Below are 26,770 nucleotides of genomic sequence, written 5' to 3' on the forward strand. Positions count from 1 at the left end.
CCATACTATTGAACGCTGATGATATTATACTTGTACCTTCTTTTTATTAGGAGAGTATCAACAGAGATGCACATGCTGTTGTCGGCAATCAAATTAGCTACAAGCATTTTAGTGAACTCTTAAAAAATTTAAGTAAATAAAAACGTGTATCACAAATGTTATTGTTCTTCGAACACTTCTTCATTAATTCCATTTTTTAAAGCGACACTTTCTGGTTAACTCCATATCAAAATGCTTATGATTTCTCGCCATATTTGGTAATAATTTCACCCTTAATTGGTTCCTACAACTACACAAATCTACTCAATGACGACAAATTATTTGTCTCATTCAATTTGTCAATCCAAATCATAATATCTTTGTATAAATGCATTTTATGTGTATCTTTATCTCACTAATTTTCATTTCATTTGGGCAAACCATTGTTCAACATTTTTGACCAAATAGAAGGTAAAGACAAACGCCGAGCCAAATTAAACGGCATGATGATGGTGTAATGTAAAATTGTGTCTAACATATGGGGAAAAAATAATCACAAGGACATCAAACCCCTTACATGATTTAATTTCTTTTCTCACTGACTTCAACCTCATTCAAGCGAAGCGTCATGAAGTCAGCGGAATGCTGACTTCAGGACTATAACTAATACTTACTTCTCAAGCAAAGTTCTTGAAGATATCGATGTAGTGATTATTGATGGCACGAATTTGATCCATAGACCTATTTAAGCTGCGAATCCATCCCGCCGTTTGTTTTCAAATTCATTCCTTTTTTTTACCACATTATGTGATACATTAGTTATTATCGATACATTCAATATCCAAATATGGATTCAGCTATAGTTGTGAGAACATTTGAGCCTCACATTTGCTCAACAGAAAGAAGGAGGGAAAGTGGGGGAGGGGGAAGGGAGTGAGAAAAAGAAGGTAAGAAATCAGAGTTTCAACTTTAGTTAAATCCTTTGGGGGCATGCGACATGCTACATGTCTTCTTTTTTTTTCGGTAAACGGTTGCCACTGCGTGTTGATGATACGGGGTAAAAGTTGGACGTGGTGGGTTTAAGGGGCAAGCATGAAGCCCCGGGCTAGGTACAGTATTGATATTTTGTCCCCCTCTCTCCGTGAAAAGGCTCCTCAGAAGACGCCCAACTCCATCCCTGGCTCCGGTGAAGACAAGGGACTCACTTTCCAAGTACATTGTCAAGTCTCGGCACTTTTGACCCCCTAATCCATCGAAAAATACTTAGGGATCCCGAATAGCTTTTGCGGAAAGTGTCAAATTCCTCGGGACGTTCTCATTGTTCGCTTTTTTTTTTTAATCGTGACAGCGGCGTCTGAACGTGGACATAAATTAGGAGCGATGCGAACCATGGGACATGTAGAGAGATCCGGCATTTGAATAGGAATGGTACGAATTCATGGCGCGTGAAACCAGAAGCAACAGCATGCCGATTACATCCTGGAATAAAATGTTGATAGAGATTTCCCACCCACAAAGTTTCAGTCCCTTACATACTCTTTCAAAATAGTATTGCTGTCTACTTTTTTTCGGTCTTATCCCGCTGGCTTGTACTTGGTATACGCTTGTATTGTTTTTATGCATTGTTCTGTCCGATCTGTGAGTTTACAACTTTGTTCTCACTTCGCCTTTTTCATATTTTTCTTCAACAATTTTCCACCTCTCCTATTCTTGGCTCTTTTCTACCGATTTCCTTGCTAAATTCTGAGAATATATATTTTCTGTCAAGTAAAACTACAACGACGAACTTCAATCTTGTCTGTGATCATCTACCGTTTCATAATCCAATCCCATACTCTGCTCAGAGCTGGCTTCGATGAACAAGGAAATATCAGGCGACTTTCAATAAAAAGACGCCGTGGAATTGTCGACATTATTTAAAGCTGTAAATGATTCCACCAAATAATGATATTGGTCAAAACCTTACTTACCGGTATACATTTTTTTCATATAAAAAGAGGAGATGACGTTACCCCTTCCTACTTATTTGTACACAAAATAAAAGAGTAAAATAGTATTTTGGCCAATAATGCTTATGATCTCCTGGTGCCCTTTCCTCTATACATCTGCGTTGTTTGGTCTTTACACGACTATACAAGAATGTGACGTGAAGGATGCGATGAAGTCTTGTTGATTTTCGACTAACGAAATTTATCATTTCTAATCACAAATTAATTTGAAGAGAAAGATTAAGATTTAAAAGTACAACAGCAAAAAATTGATCAAAATCGGAATGATACTAGGGAATTCAGTTATGAAATTGTGAAGTTCTGCTAATTTTTTGAACAGTCAATATATATATGAATATGCAAATGGTGAGCTGGTGATGTGATTAGTAGACAACTTGCCATATACATTGTCAAACAAAAATATGAAAATTCCATTTTTGGGGCATAACACAATTATATATCTGACTGATCATTAGTTCGAAGTTATTCAGCCAGAAATAACATTATGATTTACACTTTTATAGCAGAAGAATTGAATTTCCATCATGTTTATTTTGGTACACGATCAATGGAAAATTGTGACATGATGACATCAGCAACTCACTCATTTGTATCTTTATCAGTTTTGAAAAGATTAGCAAAGCATTAAATTTCATAACTTCCTTAATCTTATTAGGATTTTGATGAAATTTTCACTGTAGTATGTGCTTGTTTTGTTTGGTTTGATTCTGCATTCAAACAAATACAAATTCTGCACAAATTCTTAAGATACAATGAATGACAAATGCAATGATCAATATCATAACAAAATATTACACAAGTAGATAAACATAAGTAAAAGTATTGTACAATAGTTGAGCTTTATTGTCTAGCTCTAAAAGAACACATCATGCAGTATTAACTCTCTGTGTGACCTGAGTGCCGTTTGGCACAGAAAACCCTTTAGCGTTGTACACACACACATCCCAGAATCCCTGGCACATAAAGAGTTAAATCGTACTTTTTGTGATCCTTTTTTCGGGTTCTTGAAAAGAAAATAGCACGTTCCTACTAATGTGTCAAAAATATTTGATCATTGTGTTACTTTTTATAGCATAACGAATGTTTTAACAATTTATAATATTGCTCTTGAATTTGAATGGTAATGAGTAAATAACATTGGAAAAGGTGTACCTATGTTCGTACGTGTGTGTTCAAGTTAATGAGTTTGATCAAGTTGATCAAGGTGAATTTTGTATTGTAAGATTGTTGCATACATTTTTTTTCTACAAGTCCTTTGTTGTTTGTGTGTACGAATCTGCATAGAATCTCCACATCGAACGAAATTTGACGAAAAAATTGTCATAAAAAGTGTGTGTGTGTGTGTGTGTGTGTGTGTGTGTAAATGTCTTATTTGAAAGAAAGACGAAAATGTTTTATCCCTGGTGAACCACAATCTTTGTTTGTTGGTTTGTTTTACAAGGGCCCGATTTCATAAAAACTTGATATAGCAAGTCTTGCTAGAATGTCGATTGTCATGGTAACGGCAAAAACCCAGCTTCTTGATTGGTTGTTACTATGTGGGAAGTTGCTATTCCAGCAAAAGTTACGCGAATCATTCTCTCACATCTTCGGTTACAGGATGACATCGTCTGCAGAAAAGTTCGACAATTTGAACAATTCTTGGCATCGAGCAAGGCTAACCGCGAAGAAGAGAGGTCATGTGACCTGTTCCGCCCTATGAGTAGGTGCGATAGCGCTCCTGCTCATTAAAGTGGACATTCAGAGAAAATCATATTGCAGGTGCGCGAGAGACATGGAATCTTTCCTTTTATTTGATAGCTCGTTACTGTTGATGTATTCTTTTAGATCAGGTCATTCGAATGACAAGGAAAAGCGTTAAATTCACTTTGCATTGGTTTGGCATTTATCCCGGCTAAATATCAATACAACGCTCACCTAGGAAAACAGTTACACCTTTGAATCTGTGCATTGTCTGTAGGACATAGTCTGCTTTATTTGCCTGGTGAATCCATTCAGTGACGTCACAAATATCAGGCATGTTCGCCGAATTTCCGGTAGGTTTTCGAAATAGAAAGGAGAATGGTATTGCTCGAGTTTCATAATAGTTGCACAGATATTTTGCGCGAGGTCGAGAATTGTAATAACTGGGGACAGCTTAACCTGTATTTGCAATTTCGTGAAATGTTATTCATATTTGATATCTTTGAATGTTCAGCTTTAATGTAGTCGCAAGCTTGATTCATTTGCTGTTCCCGAAGAACATATTCCGTTATCTCGAATGCTGTATAGTCTTAAATTGTCAACTTGCTCTATGGTGATATTATGGGCTGATATACTGTAAATACCATTCATGTACTTGAAAGTTAAAACTAGGCAAATTTTGTTTTTATTCTTTGCGTTTCATGTTTCATGTTTCGCTTGTTTTGTCCTTCGCATGCTGTTCTTTTTTTTTTTCATCATTATTATTTCAACGCTGGCTTGTGGTTTTAGCTTCCATTGCCCTGAAAACACCTTTCGAAGAAAGTAGTGAATATATCTACGAGCAGGCGTTTTGCTGGCATTGGAATTTAACAAGAAGCATTTGACAGCATCGGGAAAGAGTAATGGCGTGTCTTTGATCCAGAATGAAACATACCCTGCCCGTGCTTTCTAGAGAATGACACGTGTTGCAAACAATGAAGTGTGCAGAGTGACACGGCGAAACAGACCGAATGTGCTAATTGTCAACATTCTAACACGCGCGTCCTTGAGAACACGTGGCGGCGAAAAAAAGTGCTTTGCCTTTTCCGCGTCCTCCAAGTGACGGAGCTGAGCGGTGAAAACATTTTGGCACCCAAAGCTTGTCGTAGGGGATTAACTCAGCGGTCTTAATTGCCCATTTAAGGTGCGCAATCGCGCAAAGTATGCTCGAAACGCCCACGTTCACTGAAAGCTTGTGGGGGAGGTATTTGAGCTGCGTTGCAATCCACTTTTTCTTGGCTTCTCGTGACGTATTGTGTGGATGTACGATTGCACCTGTATTTTTAATGATTCATTGTTCTTCAATTCTTCTTAATACGAAGAAAAAATACTTTCGGAGTACATACAAAACTTTCGTTCATGCTTTATATGATTTCCCTTTCATTTTATTAATGAAATGAAATCAGTACTTAATGTTAAGATTGAGCTGAAAGCAGAAAAAAGAAAACCGGTCTTCCTCCATAAACAAGTAATTCCCACTAACAGTATAACTCGCTCACAATAGAACTACTTCTTTTGTTTTTGCATACTCTGTCATGGTATGTATGGCCAGCGAATAATAACTGCATGGATACATAACTATTAGGCCTAAACTACCCTGTTAATTTCTTCAAGATGTCACGAGAGTTCGACGCACGACGAATCACTTCATTTCCACCCTTTCTACGAGGAAGTGCAACTTTAAGTGGTGACTAAACAGCATTCTTCCCTACTGTTGGTTTCTTGATGATCTGCCATATAATGTGAGTTCATGGCCATTTGGGTGTAGCGACTTGGGGTGTGACGAAGAAAAGGCGATCTCTCCTCTTCGATACCGAGTTTATACCACCTGTTATGCTTACTCCAGAATAAAAAAAAATATGGTTTTCACAAATCATTGTATAAATGATAAAAAGTTTTACCGTTTTCATTCCTGACCAATTAAAAGCAATTTCGCACTGTACAATGTACGGTGTTTCGCCACCGAGTTTCTACTGATCTGATAATTCTAGTCACATAATAAGATGTGAAATCAACGAAGTCTTATATAATTTGAAAATATGAAAACTGCATATTTTACAGCAATGCTGTAACAGAGTTGTTTTCTTGTGTTTTTTTTTTTGCAACGTGTTTTTATGTTTCAGGAATATTGTTCTTTCTTCTGGTAGTGTATATTTACTGTATAAATCTATTTATCTTGATAAATACAGTAGTATACTGATACGTGCTAACACTGGTAGAGTTGGGCTATTCCTTGCGTCGTTTGGCACACTTCTCCTTGTCCAGAAACGTACATAAAAAGTAAATAATTGAAAAGTCATTATTGACGCGGCATTCCAGACGATATACACAATTTCGCACCATGTAGCGCATATAGATAGTGCAATGTATATATTTGTGGAATTTATTGTGGTCCTTGAGCAGATAAAGCAATACTCTAAAATCCCAATACATAATACACTCAACAAATAAGGATGATGACATATAAGTTACGTTCAGACCGTGATCTTTTGAGGATAAGTTCATAGTTATGTATGGGACTCCAAAAGTGTCGCATAGTCACAAAATCAGTCATTTCGTGACGAAAGAGACCATGCGACACTTGGCGCCCCATACGTACCTACGAGCTCATCCTTGAAGTGAGCTTATCCTCGAAGTTAAAGTACAAGTTCACCTTCATAGACATGCGGGTTGAGAGAATGTAGCAATATTAGTAAGACACATCAGTGAGAGTTTGAGGAAAATTGGACAATCCGTTCAAAAGTTATGAATTTTTGAAATTTCTGCTCAGTCACGACTGGATGAAAAGACTACTGTAGCTTGTGATGTCAAGTGTATACAACTCTGTAAAGAAAGAATAAAGAAAATTCAACATATTTCCATTTTTCTCGCATAACAAAAGAACACTCAACTTCTCTCTTTCGACAGGCAGGGGGAATAATATTACCCCTAACATACGTCAGTAACAAGTCGAAGAAATGTGCACTTTATTCAAAAAGTAAAGTTTTGTGAAATTCTCTTTTTATTTTCTTTATATCGTTGTACGCATGTGACATCATACACCGTAGTATTCTTCTCATCCAGCAGTGATTGCGCAGACACTTTAAAAATTCATAACTTTTGAACGGATTGTCCGATTTTCCTCAAATTTCCCCCAATGTGTTCTGCTAATATTGCTGCATTCTCTCAAACCTTATTTATGAAGGTGGACTTGTCCTTTAAGGATGACCATCTGAACGTAACTAATGAGACTGACATATTCCAGTCATTTAGAAATTTAATTCCATTACAATACCACTTCCTCAACAAGTCCTTTTTCGTAGAGTTCATTCATGCTTTCTTCGTTTGTTCTGCTTCCCTGAGCACCCAATTGTGCACTCTTATGTGAAGCTGCTATGTCATCATCCTCGTTCATTGTGATTTAAAGAGGAATACTAAAGAAATAGAATTATATATGAAGTGAAAGAGTGGGACACATAGAACAATTTGTCGTTTACATCGTTCAAAATGGCCTTTTTGAAGTGGAGTTAGAGGATTTTGAAAATTTACACCTGTCACCCCCATGAAATCTAGGTCACAGCGTAAATTTCGAGGCTTTGCCGATGACGTCATGGGATGAAAGGAATCGCGCAAGGTCTCGAGCGCCGCAGGCCCCCGCGCGCATAATGCATGCATTGTATCATACAAGTTGTTGTAGATAGTATTTGCATACAAAGTTTAAAAGTTTGTTTTTCGATAATGCACGACATCGTACGTTAAGGCCATGCAGTGATGATCAGGATGATTTCTTGGTGGAATTTGAATGTGGGAGCGATGATGAACTGAGTACACACTAGTGATGATAGCGATGATGAAACTAGTGATGATGACCCTGGTTAAGTTGGAGAGATAGATGTTGCTGACGAGCCGCACGGCGGGCGCAGGAGGGAGACGCTACGGGCGAGCTAGTGGGGAAGGCCCAGGGCGGTTCGGTTGAAGCGGACGGACTTAGTGGAGATTGGCAGTACGAGCCCTTGCCACACGGCAGGCCAGGGGACAATGTTGGTGACGCAGGACCAACACCAGGTAGACTTCAAAATTTAGATGGGTAAGAGTTTTTTTTTTAATCCTGAACTGAAAATGAACCGAGCTTAGTGCTGACTTGATCTCGTACTTCAGAGCAGCAGTAGGCCTAACTGAACACAGCCCAGTCGCTGTAAGTAGCGTAGCGTCTGGTCGGGCTACGTATTATCAATCACATCACACTCACTTCTAATAATACAGCCCAGTCGCTGTACGTAGGTACGTCGCGACAGGTATTCGCACAGCGTACTTCCAGCGTCTGGTCGGACTAACTCACTCCGTACTCCCGTTCACAGCTCATCAGCATTCTATCTAGCAAGAGCTAGGTACTGCACGATCCATTCATTGCTTCACCGAGTCCATCAAAGTTTTATCACTATCGATGAAAATCGCAGAGCTCTGTATCGTTTATTCTATCACCAGATAGCCCGGCCGGCCTAGTCAAGACTTCGACTTAGCCGATGCCCGCGCATTGATTGCGTGGTATCTAGCATTAGCGATCCACGTACGCCGAATGTTTCGCGAGTTTTTTTTTTTATTATTATTTTCGCCTATTTCGCGAACCTGGTGCTTTTTGCGAATTTAAAAACACGAGAAAATATCAACTCTCTTTCCGTATATATTTCCTTCTTCCGTGGTGTACTCCACAACCACGAATTTAAGCACTCGCGAAATTATTGGCAAGTCCCGATTCGCGACAAAATAGACTCGCTAAATATATAAATGTACAATATGTATATGGCGTACACAGTTGTAGTACTACCGAGGAACTGCCGATATAATACATTGTACGTATCAAAGAGGTACGAAGCTCAGGCTTCTCCGCTCTTTGATACACGGAGGCTACTGCACTGCGACATACGCGGCCGGTGATGGGCGCATGCATGTGACTGATCGACTACGAAGCACCATCGTACAGGCACTAGGCCTGACAGCTTCTGTATTCATGGCCTAAATAACACGTAACAGACTCTATTTAAACGAGGAGTATGGAACGCCATTAAGGAAACAATACAAAATTCATTTCACTCCAGCCAATATTCATTTCACTTTTAACAAATACATTTCACTCACAAACATTGATTTTACTTTTTATAAAAATACATTTCACTTTTCACAATAATAGATTTCACTTTTGAATTAAAATTCATTTCACTTTTCACAAAAATACATTTCACTTTTGAATTAAACTTCATCTCACTTTTCATAAAAATACATTTCACTTTTGAATTAAAATTCATTTCACTTTTCACAAAAATACATTTCACTTTTACATAAAGATTCATTTCACTTTTCACAAAAATACATTTCACTTTTACATAAAGATTCATTTCACTTTTCACAAAAATACATTTCACTTTTAAATACAAATTCATTTCACTCTTCACAAAAATACATTTCACTTTGGCGTACCATATCACTCAGACGAAACCATTTCACTGCGCTAAAACCATTTCACTCTGATAAAACCATTTCACTCTGATAAAACCATTTCACTCTGATACAAAAAAAAAAAAAAAAATACGTTCCTCTTTTTTCCCGGCCAAAAGGTGGCGCCAGTCTGAGAGGAGTCACAGTGCCATGGCACTTAGCACTGAGCTGAGGTGAGTGGCCGGCCAGCTGGCCGGCTGGCTATGTCAGTACCTAGACTCTAGATTTAGAAGCGACGCGAGGCGAGCTAGCAGTCGACGGTCCTCGCCTCGGCCTCACTCACTAATATGCACGCTCGTGCCGTTACATGCATACAAATGTTCTACATCGAGAATTGAATCTACGCCTGACTTGCTGAATAATTAACGTGTGTTTTACAACGCTTTTCAACAGCGATGTTGTGGGGTAAGTTTGATGTCTGAGACTTCTTGTGATCGACATGCTATTTTTTCCGGTTCAAAATGAGTATTTTTTTTTCCGTTTAAGTAGTATCTCGAAGTTGACATAGTATTTTTCCTCTTTCAAAACATTCCCGTGTTTATAGCTGGCTGCTGACCCATCTAAAAAGGGGATTGATGTGACTTTTTGTTCATCAGGTCGGCAATACTTCGTGCTTTACGCAGATCAGATCGACGGTGCCCTAGAAGCATAACTTGTTAAAAATTAGGCCTGAAGATTGCATTTTTAGAGGCCAAATAATGTATTCTAGTCCTCCGGAAGGTCACGTGATCGCATCTAGTGCGGAAGGGGACTTTTTCGGACCGTAAATGCACCGTTGTTAACGATCTCTGCGGAGGTGCAGGGTCAGTCCCATATATTGAAATTAGCGTTGTTCATTCGCTCAATTGGAACTTCGTGATATCGTGTGTTGTGTACAATGAGTCAGTGTAGGCCGGTGGCGGTAGGCCTACAATTGTATGTGGCGATGGCAATTTGTAAATTTGAATTTACAACTTATTCACAAAAATTGTACAGTGTACAATGTGTATGCTGTCTATAATAAACAGGGTCTTAGTCTTCATCTCTTAGTAGTTAATTATTATATAATTTAGGCACCTACTCATCACTTAATACAAACAAGAACAGTATAGATTCAATATTATTATTATTATTAGTTTTTTTCTTTCGCATGGAGAAAGAAGGCACAAGAGCGATTGTAGTATTTGATGTAAACATAATTTTCATGACATGTTTAAGAGTTGACCCGGCTGCAATGTTAACACTAATAGAGTACCAGGCTATTTGAATTTTTCAAGTTGGTATACAGGTTGTCAGTAAATATAGAGATGTATTATTAGTCTTCCGCATCTACAATTTGTAACAATAAAGTTTATGAGGATGTCTGAATGAATGCAATTATTCTCAGAATAATATGAAGAGTTTGTTCGCAAAAACCGATAAGTCCATATTTGCCAAATGGAGATATTTGCGATTAAAGGTCAGGAAAAATAAAGAGATACGAAGAAAATTTTAGCTTCTTTTGACCATAACTTCAAAAATGCCCTTTCATATGTAGTGACCAATATCTCATTTAAAAGGTGTTATTTTGTACTTTATGACAGAGACCGTACTTGAAAATCTTCAAAAATGGACTTATCGGTTTTTGCGAACAGACTCTTCATATGTTTACCATAGTACAGTGCATGTCTGTAGTTTCTCTCTGCTTGAATTGGGGTTTACTCCAACATAATGTTTTCGGACATGTTATTGTGAATAATGGTTTATAATATCATCTATGATTAATTTTCTCTATTTGTGTCACATTGTATATGTAGGTATCCCCAGTACCTGACATCACACCGATGGAACATGCATATTTAAGGTGATTCTCTTCTCTGTGGCCTCCAGGAAAATCTGCATGACATAAACGAGAAGATCTACACTGTCAGTTCTATAGTGTATTTTGTTTTCTTGGATGCACACGTACCATTCAATCTCTGACAGATTTTTATCAAGGAGAGCACTGCTGTTTTGCAAGCGCTGAGTGACTTCCTCACAAGAATAGAAACAACTGATTAATACACCTGTCAACTTTTTCATTTCATTGAAAAACCTAAAGCAGTATGTGATCATGATAACCTACCTCAGAAAGGTGCTAAATATGTGATATGATACAATAGGAAGAATGAAGTTGATATACAATTGTAACATATTACTGTATGTTACCGTATATCAACTTCATTCATCTTTACGGTAACATTTTTAGTAAAGAGGATGTACATGTATATTCTTTGAAAAGCACAGTTGTTGTAGTAAATGTGAAGTTCGACCATTACAGATACATCAATGTGTGGAACTATGCAAGATAGTATATGTTAAATTATGTGCATTTAAATTACTTTGGAGTTTGTACAGATGGCAGAATTATGAGCCCTGATTAAACTAAATATTATCCTTCATGATATTCTTGATAAATGTTATGGAAGCAAGTACATTGTACAGTATGAAGTAGTATCTGGACGTACAGCCATTACTCGACAGGGGCATGTCTTGTTGCTGAAGGTATGAATTTAATTTGTACATCATCACTGAAGCACTATAAGAGGTTTAGTTAGTACATGTATGCATGTTTTATTGCTAATATTTTGGTTGTGACCCATTTCAGAAGAGGTTTCAAAGATGTAAGAATTCTGTTCGATCAGGAAGATACACAAGGTATGTCACCAAAAGGAATTGAACAGTCAAGAAGGGATAAGGAAGATGAAGATTTTGACACAACAGTTAGATAGATGATACATTACATTAGTACTTCCCCCAAATCAACCAAAATTTTGAACATGTTCGCATTGAACAGGCATGCTCTTATTAGATACCTATAAAGAAAAATTGTGGACCTTGTGAAAGGTAAGATGAGCAGATTTTTATAACACCTGGGGGGTTTCATGTTGGCCTGTAGTCTACCCCAGGGTTGTCGAGTGTTGTTACTGGTAAGGGGTTCGAATACACATTTGTATCATTCACTCAGTCATAACCATGAAGAGAGTGACACATAGATATTTTAAATGTGTATGATACTGCTTGTGTACATGTACTAGCCTGTACATGTGTATTCAGTTGACAGAGATGTTGGGATGATTAGTTTGCCTTTTGACATTTCAGATAAGATTATATACAGTCAATGCTAAAGTTGGGAATGAAAGATTTCTTCACATAGATGTTTTGCAAGATGCTATAAGGCCAAATCTAATCTGTCTGCTTCGATTTCCAGTAATATTGATGTTTTAAAGTTACTTTAAATTTTTTATCTGTTTAGTTTCCAGTAAGTGTACTTCATACATTGGCGGATCCAGTTAGGACCGCAACTGGCGCATGCCCCCCTTTATTTTTTGTTTAAACAAAAGAAATTAAAAGAAAAAAATGGGGGGGGGAGGGGTGCATGCGCCCCCCTTTAATTTTGTAAACGCGTCCCCTCTTTACGGAATTCCTGGATCCGCCCCTGCTTCATGTAGTATGTACACTTCTGAATTGTTGATGCAGCTGCCAGTTCATGTGTTTGAAACATTGGCAGTGTGACCAATAGATACATTGTACTTGCCTTCAAAGTATTTAAGGGCATATGTACACCTTCAAAACATTCTCTGCTGTTTGGACTGTCGATGAAGTTTATATATTTTGTACATGTTTCATTTTGTTTCCAGTAAGTACACTTCATATGTATACATGTACACCTTCAAATTGCTCTTGAAGCTGCCAGTTTACTGTCACCCTCTATTCATGTGTGTGAAACCTTGGCGATGTGAATACTATAGTAGATACACGTATGTGTACCTGCCTTCAGAGTACTCAAGGGCATTTGTACACCCTCAAACATTCATGCAGTTTGAACTATTAATGAAGTTATCTCTGTACATGTATCATTTGAGTGAAACCTTGCCAAAAGTGTAGATGGCATGTAATTTACAGAGTATTGCCTCAAAACATTTGTGGTATTCTTGCTTGATTTCATTCACTTACATAACATTCAAGCCATATTCACAACTGTTTCATGTTTGTGCAACATCGGTATCAGTATAGTTTGTTTATTGCCAGTGTCAAAATTTGCCGGCATTTTATTTGTACAGATCTGCTCCATACAATGTAGCTCTGCAATTGTTCAAACTACCTGGTACATTCATTTGCTCTTGTCTTATTACTGAGCTTCACCAGAAGAATTTTTTTTTTTTTGAAATGTTCACTGTACATCACTGTTGTAGTCAAGACAGACTGATCCTACTTGCGTTCCTACATGTACTCACAAGACCGCTGACAGTTGTACCTTTCGCAGGTCTCTTACATGCCACTTGGCTGGAGACTGAGTCCAATATACCACCACCAAAAAATAAATTAAAAATAATTAATAAATGGATGAATAAATAAATGAGAGTTATAAATAAAAAAATAAAATGATCTAAAACTGCATTTGACTATACTGCTAAAAAGTAGATAAAACTGTAGACTGCTTATGCAGCTCTTACTTTAGGTATTATTTTTTTTTGTTGTTATGTGTGTGATACATTGTCATGAAGATTGGTGGATACCTTGAAACTTAACTGCAATGTAGTTCTTTCAACACTTACATGTAATATATATATATATATATATATATATATATGGAGATGTATATACATTTATAAAGAAAAAAAAACTTGTGGATTGTGCTCCTTTCTCTGTTGTTATTAATGAAAAAAAAAGGTATTTTATTAATTGATGAGAATGGCACGTGCAATAATGTATGTAAATTTCTCTGCCTAGTTGGGTAGGCCTATAGTAATAGAGTGAAGTAATGTAGTGAAGTCCTTGGGATCAACAGCTTTCTTTTGTTATATCAAAATGTTGTTATAACCAAGCATGTAAAAAAAAAGTGGATAATGTAAGCGGAATTTCGATATAATGTAACTGTGTTCACTTTAGCGGAGTGAACGGTATAAGTAGTGGTTATAATGTATTTGAGTGGATGCTTTGGATACTTTGAATTGAGAGAGAGTGATGTGAATGATTGATGGCAGAATGAAACTGAGAATCAGACACTTCCTGTTGACGAAATCAGAAGGGTGGACAAAAGCAAACAAAACAAGCATACATTGTATTATGAATAACAAGAACAAGACATTGATAATCAAAGAGAGAGAGAGAGAGAGGGAGGCCCAGCAAGAGGCTGTAGACTATTGGTACGTAATGTCTAATGACAGACACAAGTACAGTATATCACAGCTAGACGCTCGAAACTGACCACGTGTATTTACGCTGGGGTCGCTCATACAGTAACACACACGTACAAAGGCATCGAGGGCACACGTCAATTTCTATATGTGGGACAGTACAGTACTTCGCGATTTCGTGCCGAGAAAAAAAGGAATGACATCCCTATGATATCAGCTGGCTGCTGACCCATCTACAAATCATCACATTACACTTTTAGGTATCATCTGAAAGCTGAATAAATTTCCTTTTACATGATATAACTTTTGTTGGTGCCTTACGATGAAAAAGAAGACTTTTAGGAGAATTTTAGAAGAATATCTGTATCCATTATTTCCGGAACATCTGCAATTAGTTAGCCACGAAGTTGATAATCTTTCATGTCGTTCTTGGAAAAATCAACAAGATAGCATCCAAGTTTTAACCTTTACCTATCAAATAAAAGAAAAATCATGTGAAAACGTAATTCAGTGACCAAGATATGAGCATTTCGAAACGATTCTCCAATCGCGCTCTCTATGACTTGCGGGGTCAACTCGCGTGCGAGGACTTGGATATTCTAGACGGGTTTTTTCGGGCTTGCCGACTGACTGGCTACTCAGCAAATCTAGGTACTGCATGCATAGCAAGCCGGCCAGCTGGCCGGCTACTCACCTCAGCTCAGTGCTAACAAAGTGCCATGGCACTGTGACTCCTCTCAGACTGGCGCCACCTTTTGGCCGGGAAAAAAGAGGAACGTATTTTTTTTTTGTATCAGAGTGAAATGGTTTTATCAGAGTGAAATGGTTTTATCAGAGTGAAATGGTTTTAGCGCAGTGAAATGGTTTCGTCTGAGTGATATGGTACGCCAAAGTGAAATGTATTTTTGTGAAGAGTGAAATGAATTTGTATTTAAAAGTGAAATGTATTTTTGTGAAAAGTGAAATGAATCTTTATGTAAAAGTGAAATGTATTTTTGTGAAAAGTGAAATGAATCTTTATGTAAAAGTGAAATGTATTTTTGTGAAAAGTGAAATGAATTTTAATTCAAAAGTGAAATGTATTTTTGTGAAAAGTGAGATGAAGTTTAATTCAAAAGTGAAATGTATTTTTGTGAAAAGTGAAATGAATTTTAATTCAAAAGTGAAATGTATTATTGTGAAAAGTGAAATGTATTTTTATAAAAAGTAAAATCAATGTTTGTGAGTGAAATGTATTTGTTAAAAGTGAAATGAATATTGGCTGGAGTGAAATGAATTTTGTATTGTTTCCTTAATGGCGTTCCATAGAGGAGACTTGAAGTAGAAAACAATTTTATTTCATTTTTTGTGACATTCTGATAAAAAATGTCTTGGGATTTCGGGGTATGAGCCTCGACATCACGCTCTCATCGAGAGCATACATAGGTAAGCTTAGGCTGTTGTATGATACTTCCGGGTTTACCTTTCATCCCATGACGTCATGGACACGCCCCCAAAATAACCACGGATCTTCCGATTGAGCATGATTCAGGATACAATTTTTCTAAGCAGCCGTTCTCCAAAACGCAATTTTCTAAATGGATGAATTAAAGGCCGCTGTGTTTAACATGCTCTATGCTTGAAATGGGGGAATAATCCAACAAAATATGCGTTTCCTTTAGTATTCTGCTTTATTAACAATTTTGAAAACTTTCTTATTCCTTATCCCAAACACAACGAATGCTGAAACTCTGTACCCAGTATAACCAATGTATGGATGTTCAATTCCATAATCTGAAAATCATCTTGAAGTGTCCATTGATGAAACGCGTCATTTAATTCTCTCGGGAAAATGTCAGTGAGTCTAAGATCCTACGATTTTGATAGCCCTAAAATACCCCAGTTGTGAAAGCATGTGTTTCAGCTATAGCCAGCTTTGAGGACCGCTAATAAACAAAATACCAAACCAACGGATTGGAACTGTTTACCCGTGGTGTTTTGCGGGTTCGGGTGAGTAGGCCTACGATTTGCCCGTGATGGGAATAATGTTGTTGCATGAACATCCAAAGCCAGCAGAAATTTTGTCCAATTTCCCTCCTGCAAATGCGCAAGCCTCTAATGATGAAAGGAAAACGATAAATAAAACCACGGATACCGCAGCTTTCCTTAGTTATTTTTTGTTTGTCTTTGTCACGAACATTACGCACTGTATATTTGCACTTCTTGGTCGTGCGATGATTTCCTGAGAATTTCAGGACACCAAGGAGTAATAGAGAACATTCAGTGAGAAGGGATTATTTTTGAGATTCTTTCATGTGAAGACAGGCATACATCAAAGGGAAATTGATGAAGACATTATGAGGGGACCCTGTAATTGGTTGCTCAGCGTTTTATGGGTTTCCATAGATTTGAAGCTGATGGACGGGACAGCCGAAACCCCTCACTGACTCAACTACATGAGCAAAGAAGGAAGATCAAAAGTTACGGAGGACAAAGGGGGGGGGGGGATTAGTCAAGAAAATCTTCGTACAATTTATCCATATTTACTCGAGCATCTAAGAAATTTTCGACGAGAAGAATATAAAGTGACTGTTTTGGCAGTGCTATTATCTAAAAGGGAACACTTTCTGTCACTATAAGGATGAACCTTGTCCATTCGTTAAAATGTCATGTTTGCCCATATACCAGTTCCTGTGGATCTTTAGTGACCACTTCGCTTGACCACCAGATAAACGAAGGGAAATCTCCAAGAGTGGGCACTGAGTGTTAAGTTGAATATGATATTCAGACCACGCGAGGGAAAAATCTGTGCCCCGTTTTATCAAAAGATATAATCGATTATAAATTTTCCCTACCACACAGGCTGCCATAGACTTATGATAGAAATCATTAACTCTTCATAAAGGACCCAAATGTTCTACCGATTTTCTATCTGCTTTGCCTTGTTTTGTTTTAAGTTTATACATAACCATTTTGTGCATGCGTTTTTTTATCATTCAATAAAAAGTAAAAATAGAGTGATGACCTATCTCCGCGGAATGCGCGCAAATACGAGAAATTAGAATGATAGTCATACAGCTTTACGTTGAACTCAACCTGATGTGTCTGGGACCAATGCAGAATCTAACCAAGGAGCCACATAGCTACATGGTCCATCTAACCTAGGCTACCATCAAACGGAAATGCGCTTTGCAATGACCCAGCCCCGTAACTTTGAGGAGCGTTGAGCGACGTGTGTGTCATCGAAAAGTACATTTCTCTTTTGCAGCTGACGTCCCGTCGGGAAAAGAGAGAAGGTATATGGTTTGGCCACATGTCAACGACAGAAGTCTTCGTTCAAGGTTGATCCGGCAAGTGGGTTCTTGAACCCAAGTTTGAAGTGTTTCGCTGGTACGACCTGATGGATGCTTTCCGCTTTTGTGGGTCTTACAGCTCCTATAATAATATGTGGCTCCTGGCCCGGCTCAAGATCACGTACATGCCATGTACGACATTTACTTTTACAGCCTCTTCTTCTTTATCGCGGGGTATCCGTTGAAATCACATAAAACGTAACAATAGTAAATGATGCAGTTTGCAAAGTTTTCGTTAATATTGGAATAGTCATTGAACTTACGACTGGACATTTTGATATTATCACTCGCATAAAGGTACCAAAGTAACGGATTCAACTCGAAGACAATCCACGACGTCCCATCGATATCAAAAAATATCACCAGAGGCACAATATCCCGTTCCTCTTTACTTGCTCCTGAACCGGAGAAAATAGGTAGATTGTTGTATTACGCTGCATTTTGTCGTTTTAGTTCTGTCTCCTGAATATTTGGGTATTACAGCCGACTCACGTTATAACGAAGTCCTCGGAACCAGTAATTTTATTTCGTTATAACAAATAAACAGAAAAAAAATAATGCGGATAACGTTTGAGCTTTAATTTCTTCGTTGTAAACGGAATTTCGCTATAACCGCGTTTTTTTTTTATACATCATAACTGGGTTTATTGTAACGGGAGTGCACTGTAAACATATATTCGTTATGAGTAACTTTGGATACCAGAAATTTAGATCACTGCTGGAATAAAAGAAAAAAAATCCCAAACAAACATACACTATTGCTATGTTCTTCGTAATTATGAGCCAATATTCATTTATTCACTTATCTATTTATCTATTTTTTTTTTTGCAGGAGGTTATAGTTAGCTCGTTCCTGCAGCCCACAAAAATTGAAAAAGAAAGGGAAAAGAGAGAGAGAGAGAAAATCACCAAAAGATTATCTAATCTTTCACATCCAAATTAACACGTCCCTGGTCTCTATTTATATTTAGCTGGTCTTAGGTCTTCAATAACAGACAAAATTATTAAAAAAAGCCACGTTCGAACCCAAAAATACCATCTACCAATAATCCAAGTATAAAGACTAAAAATGTGAAACAGGGAGTGTGCTCAAAATGAAGGTTACAACCTTTAAATTTTGGTAAATATTTTGACTACTCCCGAGACGTCGGCACAGAGGGACCGCCGAGAGCTTGGACGTGAAATGAAGAGGAGCGGTCTCCCATAATTCCCATCCTCCTTCGAGCAGGGGTGCGAGCATAGATGAAGACAAGCCGGCATCTTGTGGCAGATTCCGTCTGCCATTGGCGGGGGATCTGATCAGGGAACCTGCGCCTAAGTGGAACGGGAATCCCCCCTTAAGCCCGATACTTACGTCAATTACCCCGGGATCCGAGTGAAATAGGCAGAATTGTTACCGATCCCACGCATCATTAAAGGGACGACCTTAAAGTGGGTGGGGTCTAATAGACAGGAGTAGTATGGTGAACAATTCGATTGCCCTTAATCACCACTAATATTGCTCTCATCCACTCTCCCGCACCATATCTCTCTATCTCTGAAAATATGAAGAGTCTGGTCGCAAAACGACTTAAAGGACAAGTCCACCTTCATATACATAAGGATTGAGAGAATGCAGCAATATTAGTAGAACACATCAGTGAAAGTTTGAGGAAAATTGGACAATCCGTTCAAAAGTTACGAATATTTTAAGTATCTGCACAGTCACTGCTGGAAGAGAAGACTACTACAGTGTATGATGTCACATGCGTGCAACTATATGAGGAAAATAAAAAGAGAATTTCACAAAACTTTACTTTTTGAATAAAATGCACATTTCTTCGACTTGACGTATGTTAAGGGTAATACTATTCCCCCTGCCTTCTGAAAGAGAGAAGTCGAGTGTTCTTTTGTTATGCGAGAAAAATGGAAATAATATTATGTTGAATTTTCTTTATTCTTTCTTTATATCGTTATACTCATGTGACATCACAAGCTATAATAGTCTTTTCATCCAGCCGTGACTGAGCAGAAACTTCAAAAATTCATAACTTTTTAACGGATTGTCCGATTTTGCTCAAACTCTCACTGATGTGTTCTACCAATATTGGTGCATTCACTCAACCCACATGTCTTTGAAGGTGAACTTGTCCTTTAACTTCATTCTTGTAAAAAGATATTCACAAATAAATCAGACATGAAGACATGGGATATTTTCATTCGCGATTTTAAAGAATATTTCTTGTTAAGCGACAGTAACAGGCGAGGTATCACTGGAAAGATTTTATTTGCTTTATAAATCTGATTATGGGCTCACTTGAAAACGTTTAACATAAAAATGGTGTTTAACCCGTTTTACTATACTATTAATACTCAGATCTGTCGAGTCCAACAATGTCCAGTCTGACTGTTCTGTTCGATTACAGCTCTTTTGATCACAGCCCCTTATTTCAACCCTGAAATAAAGTAGAGAGTCCCTACAACAATTAAAGAGGAAATCCACCCCCGAATGAAATAAACTTCAAAAGAAAGAGAAAACTATTCCCTACAGAATGATACAAAAATGACAAGATCGGAGAAGAAATAAGATGACATTTTGAAATTTCACATTTTTTGGAAAACATTTCTTGACCAGTCCTTATGAATATTCAAATGAGCGAGTTGATGATGTCGTTTCCTCACAATTTTCATGTATGTTATGTATGTTATAAGTGAAATTCGGAAAAAATATATTTTTTTAGCTCATACAAGTAAAAGAATGTTCCCATACCGAGATAATCATTATATCAGAGGTAACCTTTATTTTTTGTTTTGGGTGGTTTAAAGGCATGATTTATATTCATACAGTTGAAATACGGGATTTTAGTCTTACTGTGAAGAAATTGTGAGAGCATTACATCGTCTACTTGCTGATTTGAATATTCGTGACGACTGGTCAAAAATTAGGTGTCTTCCGAAAATCTGTGAAATTTCACAATGTCATAACTTCTTCATTTCCTACGCGATTTTCATCACTTTTGCACTGTTCTGCAGGGATTTTTTTCTTTTTTTCTTATGAGATTAATAAAATGTTGGGGTGGATTTCTTCTTTAGAAACTAATATCTAGATTTCAGATTCGGAACTGTTCGGAAGTGTCAGTATTCCCAAAAGCTGTCAATGAGGTATCAAGTCGATATGGTTCTGCCACTCCTACCTGGACAACTTCAGATCAACTTCAGAACGGAAAGAAGAGGAAGTTGTGATATACTAGCTTTTTCTTCATAGGGACGCAGTAGAAGGAGACGGGCGATGTGCGTTATTTCAAAAGTTCGTTTATCCGAAAATGAAATAAGGTTCGTTATTCCCAAGGTTCGTTATTTCGAAACACATAAATTCCGTATACCTTGATATTTGTTAATCCAAAAGAAAAAATGTTCATTAAAGGAGACCTCCGGATGATTTTATGATTTTCACATTTGAACAACTATAAATCAATTATACTGAGTGCTGCAGAGTTTCAGGATTTATAATGATTAGGAGGAAGAATAAGAATGTTTTCAAAATGTGTAAAAAAATGCGATGAACAAGGATGATGACATGTCAGCCTCACCATAAGAATGCACGAGTTGGGCTCAAGAGAGCAGAACAAAAGACACAGGTGAACCTGCAATGGGAATTACACTGCTACATTTCTGAAATATGTGAGACTCCTATGTCATCATCCTTGTTCAGTGTAATTGGCTTAAGGTTTTTCAAAGTATTTTTCTCTCTACTCAAGGACCACATAAATTCCACAAATCTACACATGGATCTGTCGATTTATGTACTACATTGTCATAATGTGAAATTATGAAAATCGTCTGGAATGCCCCTTTAATCATAATACTTTGTGGTGTTTTATCTCAAGGTTCGTTATTTTGACATTTCATAATTCAGAAAATGATTGAAGGTAAATAAATATTTCAATAAAAGAAAGTAGCCGGAGATACAGGATTGACGTTTAAATGCGAATCGTTTCTAATCCACGTTTTCTTACAGAGCAGGAAGAGATTGCCAGTCACGGTTTTTCTTACCATCACTAGTCAAAACCTCCAATGAAAAGACGAATAGAAATGGAAAATACTGAAGTGATTTTCATCATGCCAAGGATATCCCTACTACCATTAATGATTGTACTCTTTCTACTGCGATGCTGAGGCAACGACGTTCACGTCGATTGTAATAGTAACGACAATGATTGTGTTGATCATGGTGACAATTTAGTTACGTAATCTGTTACGTAATCAAGTATTTCATAAGAATCCTTTGAGTGGTTCACAGTATAAAAACTTGCTTTTTAGTGGACCTTTCAATTCTTTTCTTCACTAGACATGACATTGTATTTTGTCGGTTTGCATGTATATCTTTATCTGTAAACTATCATTTATCATTTGCAGAGTTGAATGTATGCCTATGATTTAATTCCTGATTTATTCCATATTATGTTTTGTTGGAAGAAGAAGAATGAAAATAAATAAATAAATTGAATTGAATTGAATTGAATTGAATTGAATTGATGAAATGCAAAGTTTTGGTTCATCAAGACGTCTTATGATGACACTTGTTAACCTTGAATTGTGTCTGTTGCAGAAGGTAGCATACACTAGTATAAAGAAGAACAAACTAATACATATATTCACATCGCATGACAAACAATAATCATGTGATAGCTTCTGATTATGACGGGTAGGTCCTGCTAGTTTCGCCATAGGGCGGGAAGGCGCTGTAAAGGCGAACATCAAACCTTTAATAACTCATCTTTGTTACAGACAGCACAGTTGGCACATGACAGAACTAGACGGGGGGGGGGGGGGGGGAACCCGAGCACCAGGCCTGCCTTCAAAAAACCAAATCCTTAAATTGTGGGTGGAGATTAGGCAGTTCTACAAGATCATCCTTGGTAAAGCCCTTAATCCATCTGCCATTTTTAGGGCAGTGACATTCAACAAATGGAACTCCGAGAATGCGTGCGGGACAGCTGGTAGAGAACGGAATGTACGCGGGTGCGTGCGTGGCTGTTCTACTTTTTCTCGGAGTGCGTTTTCTTTCTTTTTTTTTTTTACTCCTCAACTTTTTTGCTGAAATTTGAAGTGGGATGACAAAACTTTCAGGCTTTTGGGCTTGACTGTTTATCAAGGTGAACTTCCAAGGACAGCCAAGAAGAACGTGAGGGAAGTATGTAACCGGTATGTTGGCGAGGAAACAGTTATAGAGGATGCTGTCAACGAGAACAAATTCCGCTTTAAAGGCCCCCTGACATCCAATTTCGGTGGCTGATGTGAATGGGTCTTCAAGTAACAAATGTAGTAACTGTTTGTTTGAAATATGTATCAAATGTTTTTCACCATTTATTTTTTTCATTATTTTGCAACTACTGAGCTCCACCCCTCATAAATATTAATTGGCTTTCATCAGAGATGACATCATCAGTAAAGTCAGCTGAAATCAACATAGCAGTCTCTATACCCAATAATATTATGCACCTTGAAAAACCAGGTGCGTCAGCTCACAATGCAAGACGGTTTTGTATAATACAATTCCTTATCTTTTCTTGCCATACTCAAACTCCTGGAACATATCCCACATGATATACGACTATAATCATCTGAGATATAATATGTCCTATGACACCTGCTATTGTAAATTTGTGCATCAGTCAAGGTAAGGTGCATACCATTAAGCATTGCGATGCTTATTACGGCTGAATTTCTTCTTGTTGACGTCACAATAGGCAAGAGAGTTTGGTATCAAGGGTGGAGCTTAGAGGGTATAAAAAAAAAACGCCCAACAACATCAGCCGAGAATTGAATATATATATATATATATATATATATATATATATATATATTATATATATATTATATATGTATATAATTATATATATATATATATATATAAATCTGGTAAACATTTTGGTGAAACAGTTCCAGAATATGCGATGGGTAGATCCCTCTTCACATTAGAGGAAGTGACCACATAATTAACGCCAGGGGACCTGTAAGGGGGGGGGGGGGAATCAGATAGTATCACATAGTGTGCGAAGCTCAGACTCTTTCATTCTAGGTCTATACATATCCGAGCAACTGAATGAAAAAAATACCAACTCTCTGAATGAAGGGTACTATTCATACCAGTCTGAATTCACTCTCCTTGCATTAAATTAAAGTAATGAGTCATGCAGTATCGTTATTACATTGCTATTTGATAACTGGGACCAACAACCGATGTGTTGGCTCAGTGAGTAGAGCGGCTACCCTCACAATCGGGAGGTCGTGGGTTCAAACCCCGGCCGCGTCATACCAAAAGACGTTAAAAGATGGGAGTTGCTGCTACCTGTTTGCCGTTCAACAGTTGAAAAGGTTAGAGCAACGTCGATCTGGCGCTGCTCAGTGGCTGCCGGGCCCACGATCAATTGGGCAAAAAGAATTTCCATTCTCGGACAATAAAATTTGGAGTTTATATCCAAAACAATTATTATTATATCCAAAACAAATAGCACAGTCACCAGTGGTTGGTCTCCTACAAATACGTGATGGGTTAACCGTGATCTCATTTAGGCATTAGAACAAATATGTGGCCTACTTACACCTTACAGGAAAGTTATGCAATGAACTAGGTTATACATACCTTAGGTATATCACCTATTTTATAACACCTGTAAACTGCAACCATTAACACAATAATTATGAAGAATGAAATTAACAGAATTTAGTAAGGAAAAGCATAACTTTTGCAGTCGCGTTTACTTACATCAGACAGGTAGGCCCATACCTCGTGCTTTTCAAAAGTAAACCCCCAAACATTCACACATTGGCCCACAGACAATTAAGTACATGCAACTTTACACTCGAGACGCCAGCTAGGTAAAATTGGTACAAGTGTAGGCCTATATACCTCAATTTTCTTACCTCCCCCCCCCCCAATTCTTACTCCTCGGTCATTCTACCCTTTTGCAAATCCATGCACATAAAAATGTCACAAGAGTATTGATCACTGTTTCACAACCCATTAAAAATCATACACAATGTTGTAAATGGTCGCCAGTTCGGCGTTAGCGAAATATGTACATGATGTCTAATATCTTTGTTAGATGTAGAATTGTTTGGCAACATGAGGACCCAAAAAATTCATTTTAGACTGGAAACGAAAGCAGAGGGGAAAAAAAGGAAATGTAAGAAAAAGAAACGAATTTAAAGTAACATCTCAGAGATAATTCTAATAGTTTCGTTCGATTTGTTATCTGTCACACTGACAAACGTATATCTTACAGGAGAATAAAAACCCAAAACATTCACGTGGATAGAATGAATGCAGCAATAAATATACTTAATATTTGGTGCAGCCATTGCTGGATGAGAAGACTAAGAACAAAATATAGAGAATATAAGAATATGCAACAACATTTCTTTTTTTTTAACTGAAAAGTAAAAAATTCCCATTACTTGTTACTGTCCTGATTATGTTAAAGGTAATATTATTCCCCCTACTTTCTGAAAGAGGGAAGTGAAGTGCTCTTTCAATATATGCTTGAAAATGGTAAATAAATTTGAATGCAATTAGGGATCAACCTCAATTAAGTCTTTGGTTTCTCAAAGATGCGAGTTCACACCACTAAAAGCTCACAATGTTTTACCCTGGTATTCAAAGAGTTAATCAATTACTCACCTTCCTTGAGTATGTTGTATCTGTGTGCGTCACTCGACATACTGCAGTTCCACCGCTCGTGCTTGAACTGCGACCGACACTCGGACAGGCTGAGACGGAAAGCGTCCAGAAGCACCGCCGCCATTTCGCTGTCCCTATTGCACAGTTTCTGCTGTCTCTTAGTCAGGAATAAACTCTTGCAATCTCTGCCCATTCTGTCCAGCGAAATCCGATTCGAACTTGCTAATCTGCAGCGACCGGCATCCAAATACGGAGGGAATAAGAACAGCAACAAAGTTACAAAATGAGAGTGGCACAATGCGACAAACAAACACAGCTAATTTTCTTGAAAGACAGTAAGTGATAGATAAGCGTACTCTATTGACTTATTACTTATTTACCATTTGATGCAAGCAATGGCAAATGTCTCATTACATACAATTTACACGTATATGATATGTTAAATATATACATGGAGTGTTGAACAAAATGAAAGACATTTGATCACTACATGATTTAGCATTATACGAAGTCATTGAATATGTCAACACTTTTGATATCCTTACGGATTTTTTTTTCTTTTTATGATGCAACAAAAATCGAAACACGACTGATTATGTGCAGTAAAGATTCAAAAATATAGGCCTACGTCATGTAATATGCAGCCAGCTGAAAATATAGTAAGCTGGTAAGAAAATAATAGTGGATACTGCTTATGGATGTCATTCTACTCAACTGTATTAGCAGAACAAAACTGACCTGACGAGGGGTTAGAAAAAAGGAAAAGTGGTTTTTAACGAAATCATTGTGCTATGTATACATGCGAAACATAAAGATGTGATATTGCATTTTATTTTGTACATTCTTGATGTGTTCATTTAGACGGAGAATAGGTGCATCAAATGCATATGATATTTTTATTATCATTCTGTGAGTAATGAATGCTTGAAAGCAATGGCTAAGAATCTACATCGCATCTCATTTCAAAACATTGAGACTAACAAAAGGTCCATCGCGAGATACAAGTAAATGGCTCATTTCCCCACTGTCATAGTCAAGGGATGTCTAAACTACATGCTGCCGTGTTCAAAACAATCGTTCGCATGGACATTCGTGCGTTATTGGACCTTTATATCAATATTGGGGGAATATTTTAATCACGCAGTCAACTATGTTTCTGATGGGGCCCCGAGATTTACGAGGTTTATTGGATACCCCCTTGTAGGGAGCTTTTATAGCCGGCGTGGTTTACGACCGTCAATTTGCTTGATGGGAAAATAGCGCAAGGAAATTTGAGCGGGAGATCAATTTCAAGTTCAGAGACCGACTGACAGGGATATATATGCCAGTCTTGAATTTCAGACTTCAATTCAGTAACATCAGCAAGTCCACTTGAAGTTTCACAGACGTGATGTGATTTTCATGACGGAAAGAACATTATTTCGTGAATCATTACCACTTTAGGGTCTGCCAAAG

At 37.6% G+C, this 26,770-nt stretch overlaps 1 protein-coding gene across 1 annotated transcript in view; it reads right to left on the reverse strand.

Annotated features, from left to right (window-relative positions):
* Nucleotides 1–26,770, reverse strand: part of LOC139735811 (protein Wnt-9a-like) — a 73,956-nt gene that overhangs the window by 13,143 nt on the left and 34,043 nt on the right. The window contains exon 2 of the mRNA XM_071646559.1: nt 25,316–25,542. Coding sequence (XP_071502660.1) covers nt 25,316–25,542 — 227 coding nt within the window. The remainder of the gene's footprint in view (nt 1–25,315; nt 25,543–26,770) is intronic.

The sequence above is a fragment of the Diadema antillarum genome, unplaced genomic scaffold (genome assembly GCF_040938485.1).
Source record: "Diadema antillarum isolate AM-2024a unplaced genomic scaffold, OU_Dant_1.0 seq00000599_RagTag, whole genome shotgun sequence".
NCBI lineage: Eukaryota > Metazoa > Echinodermata > Echinoidea > Diadematoida > Diadematidae > Diadema > Diadema antillarum.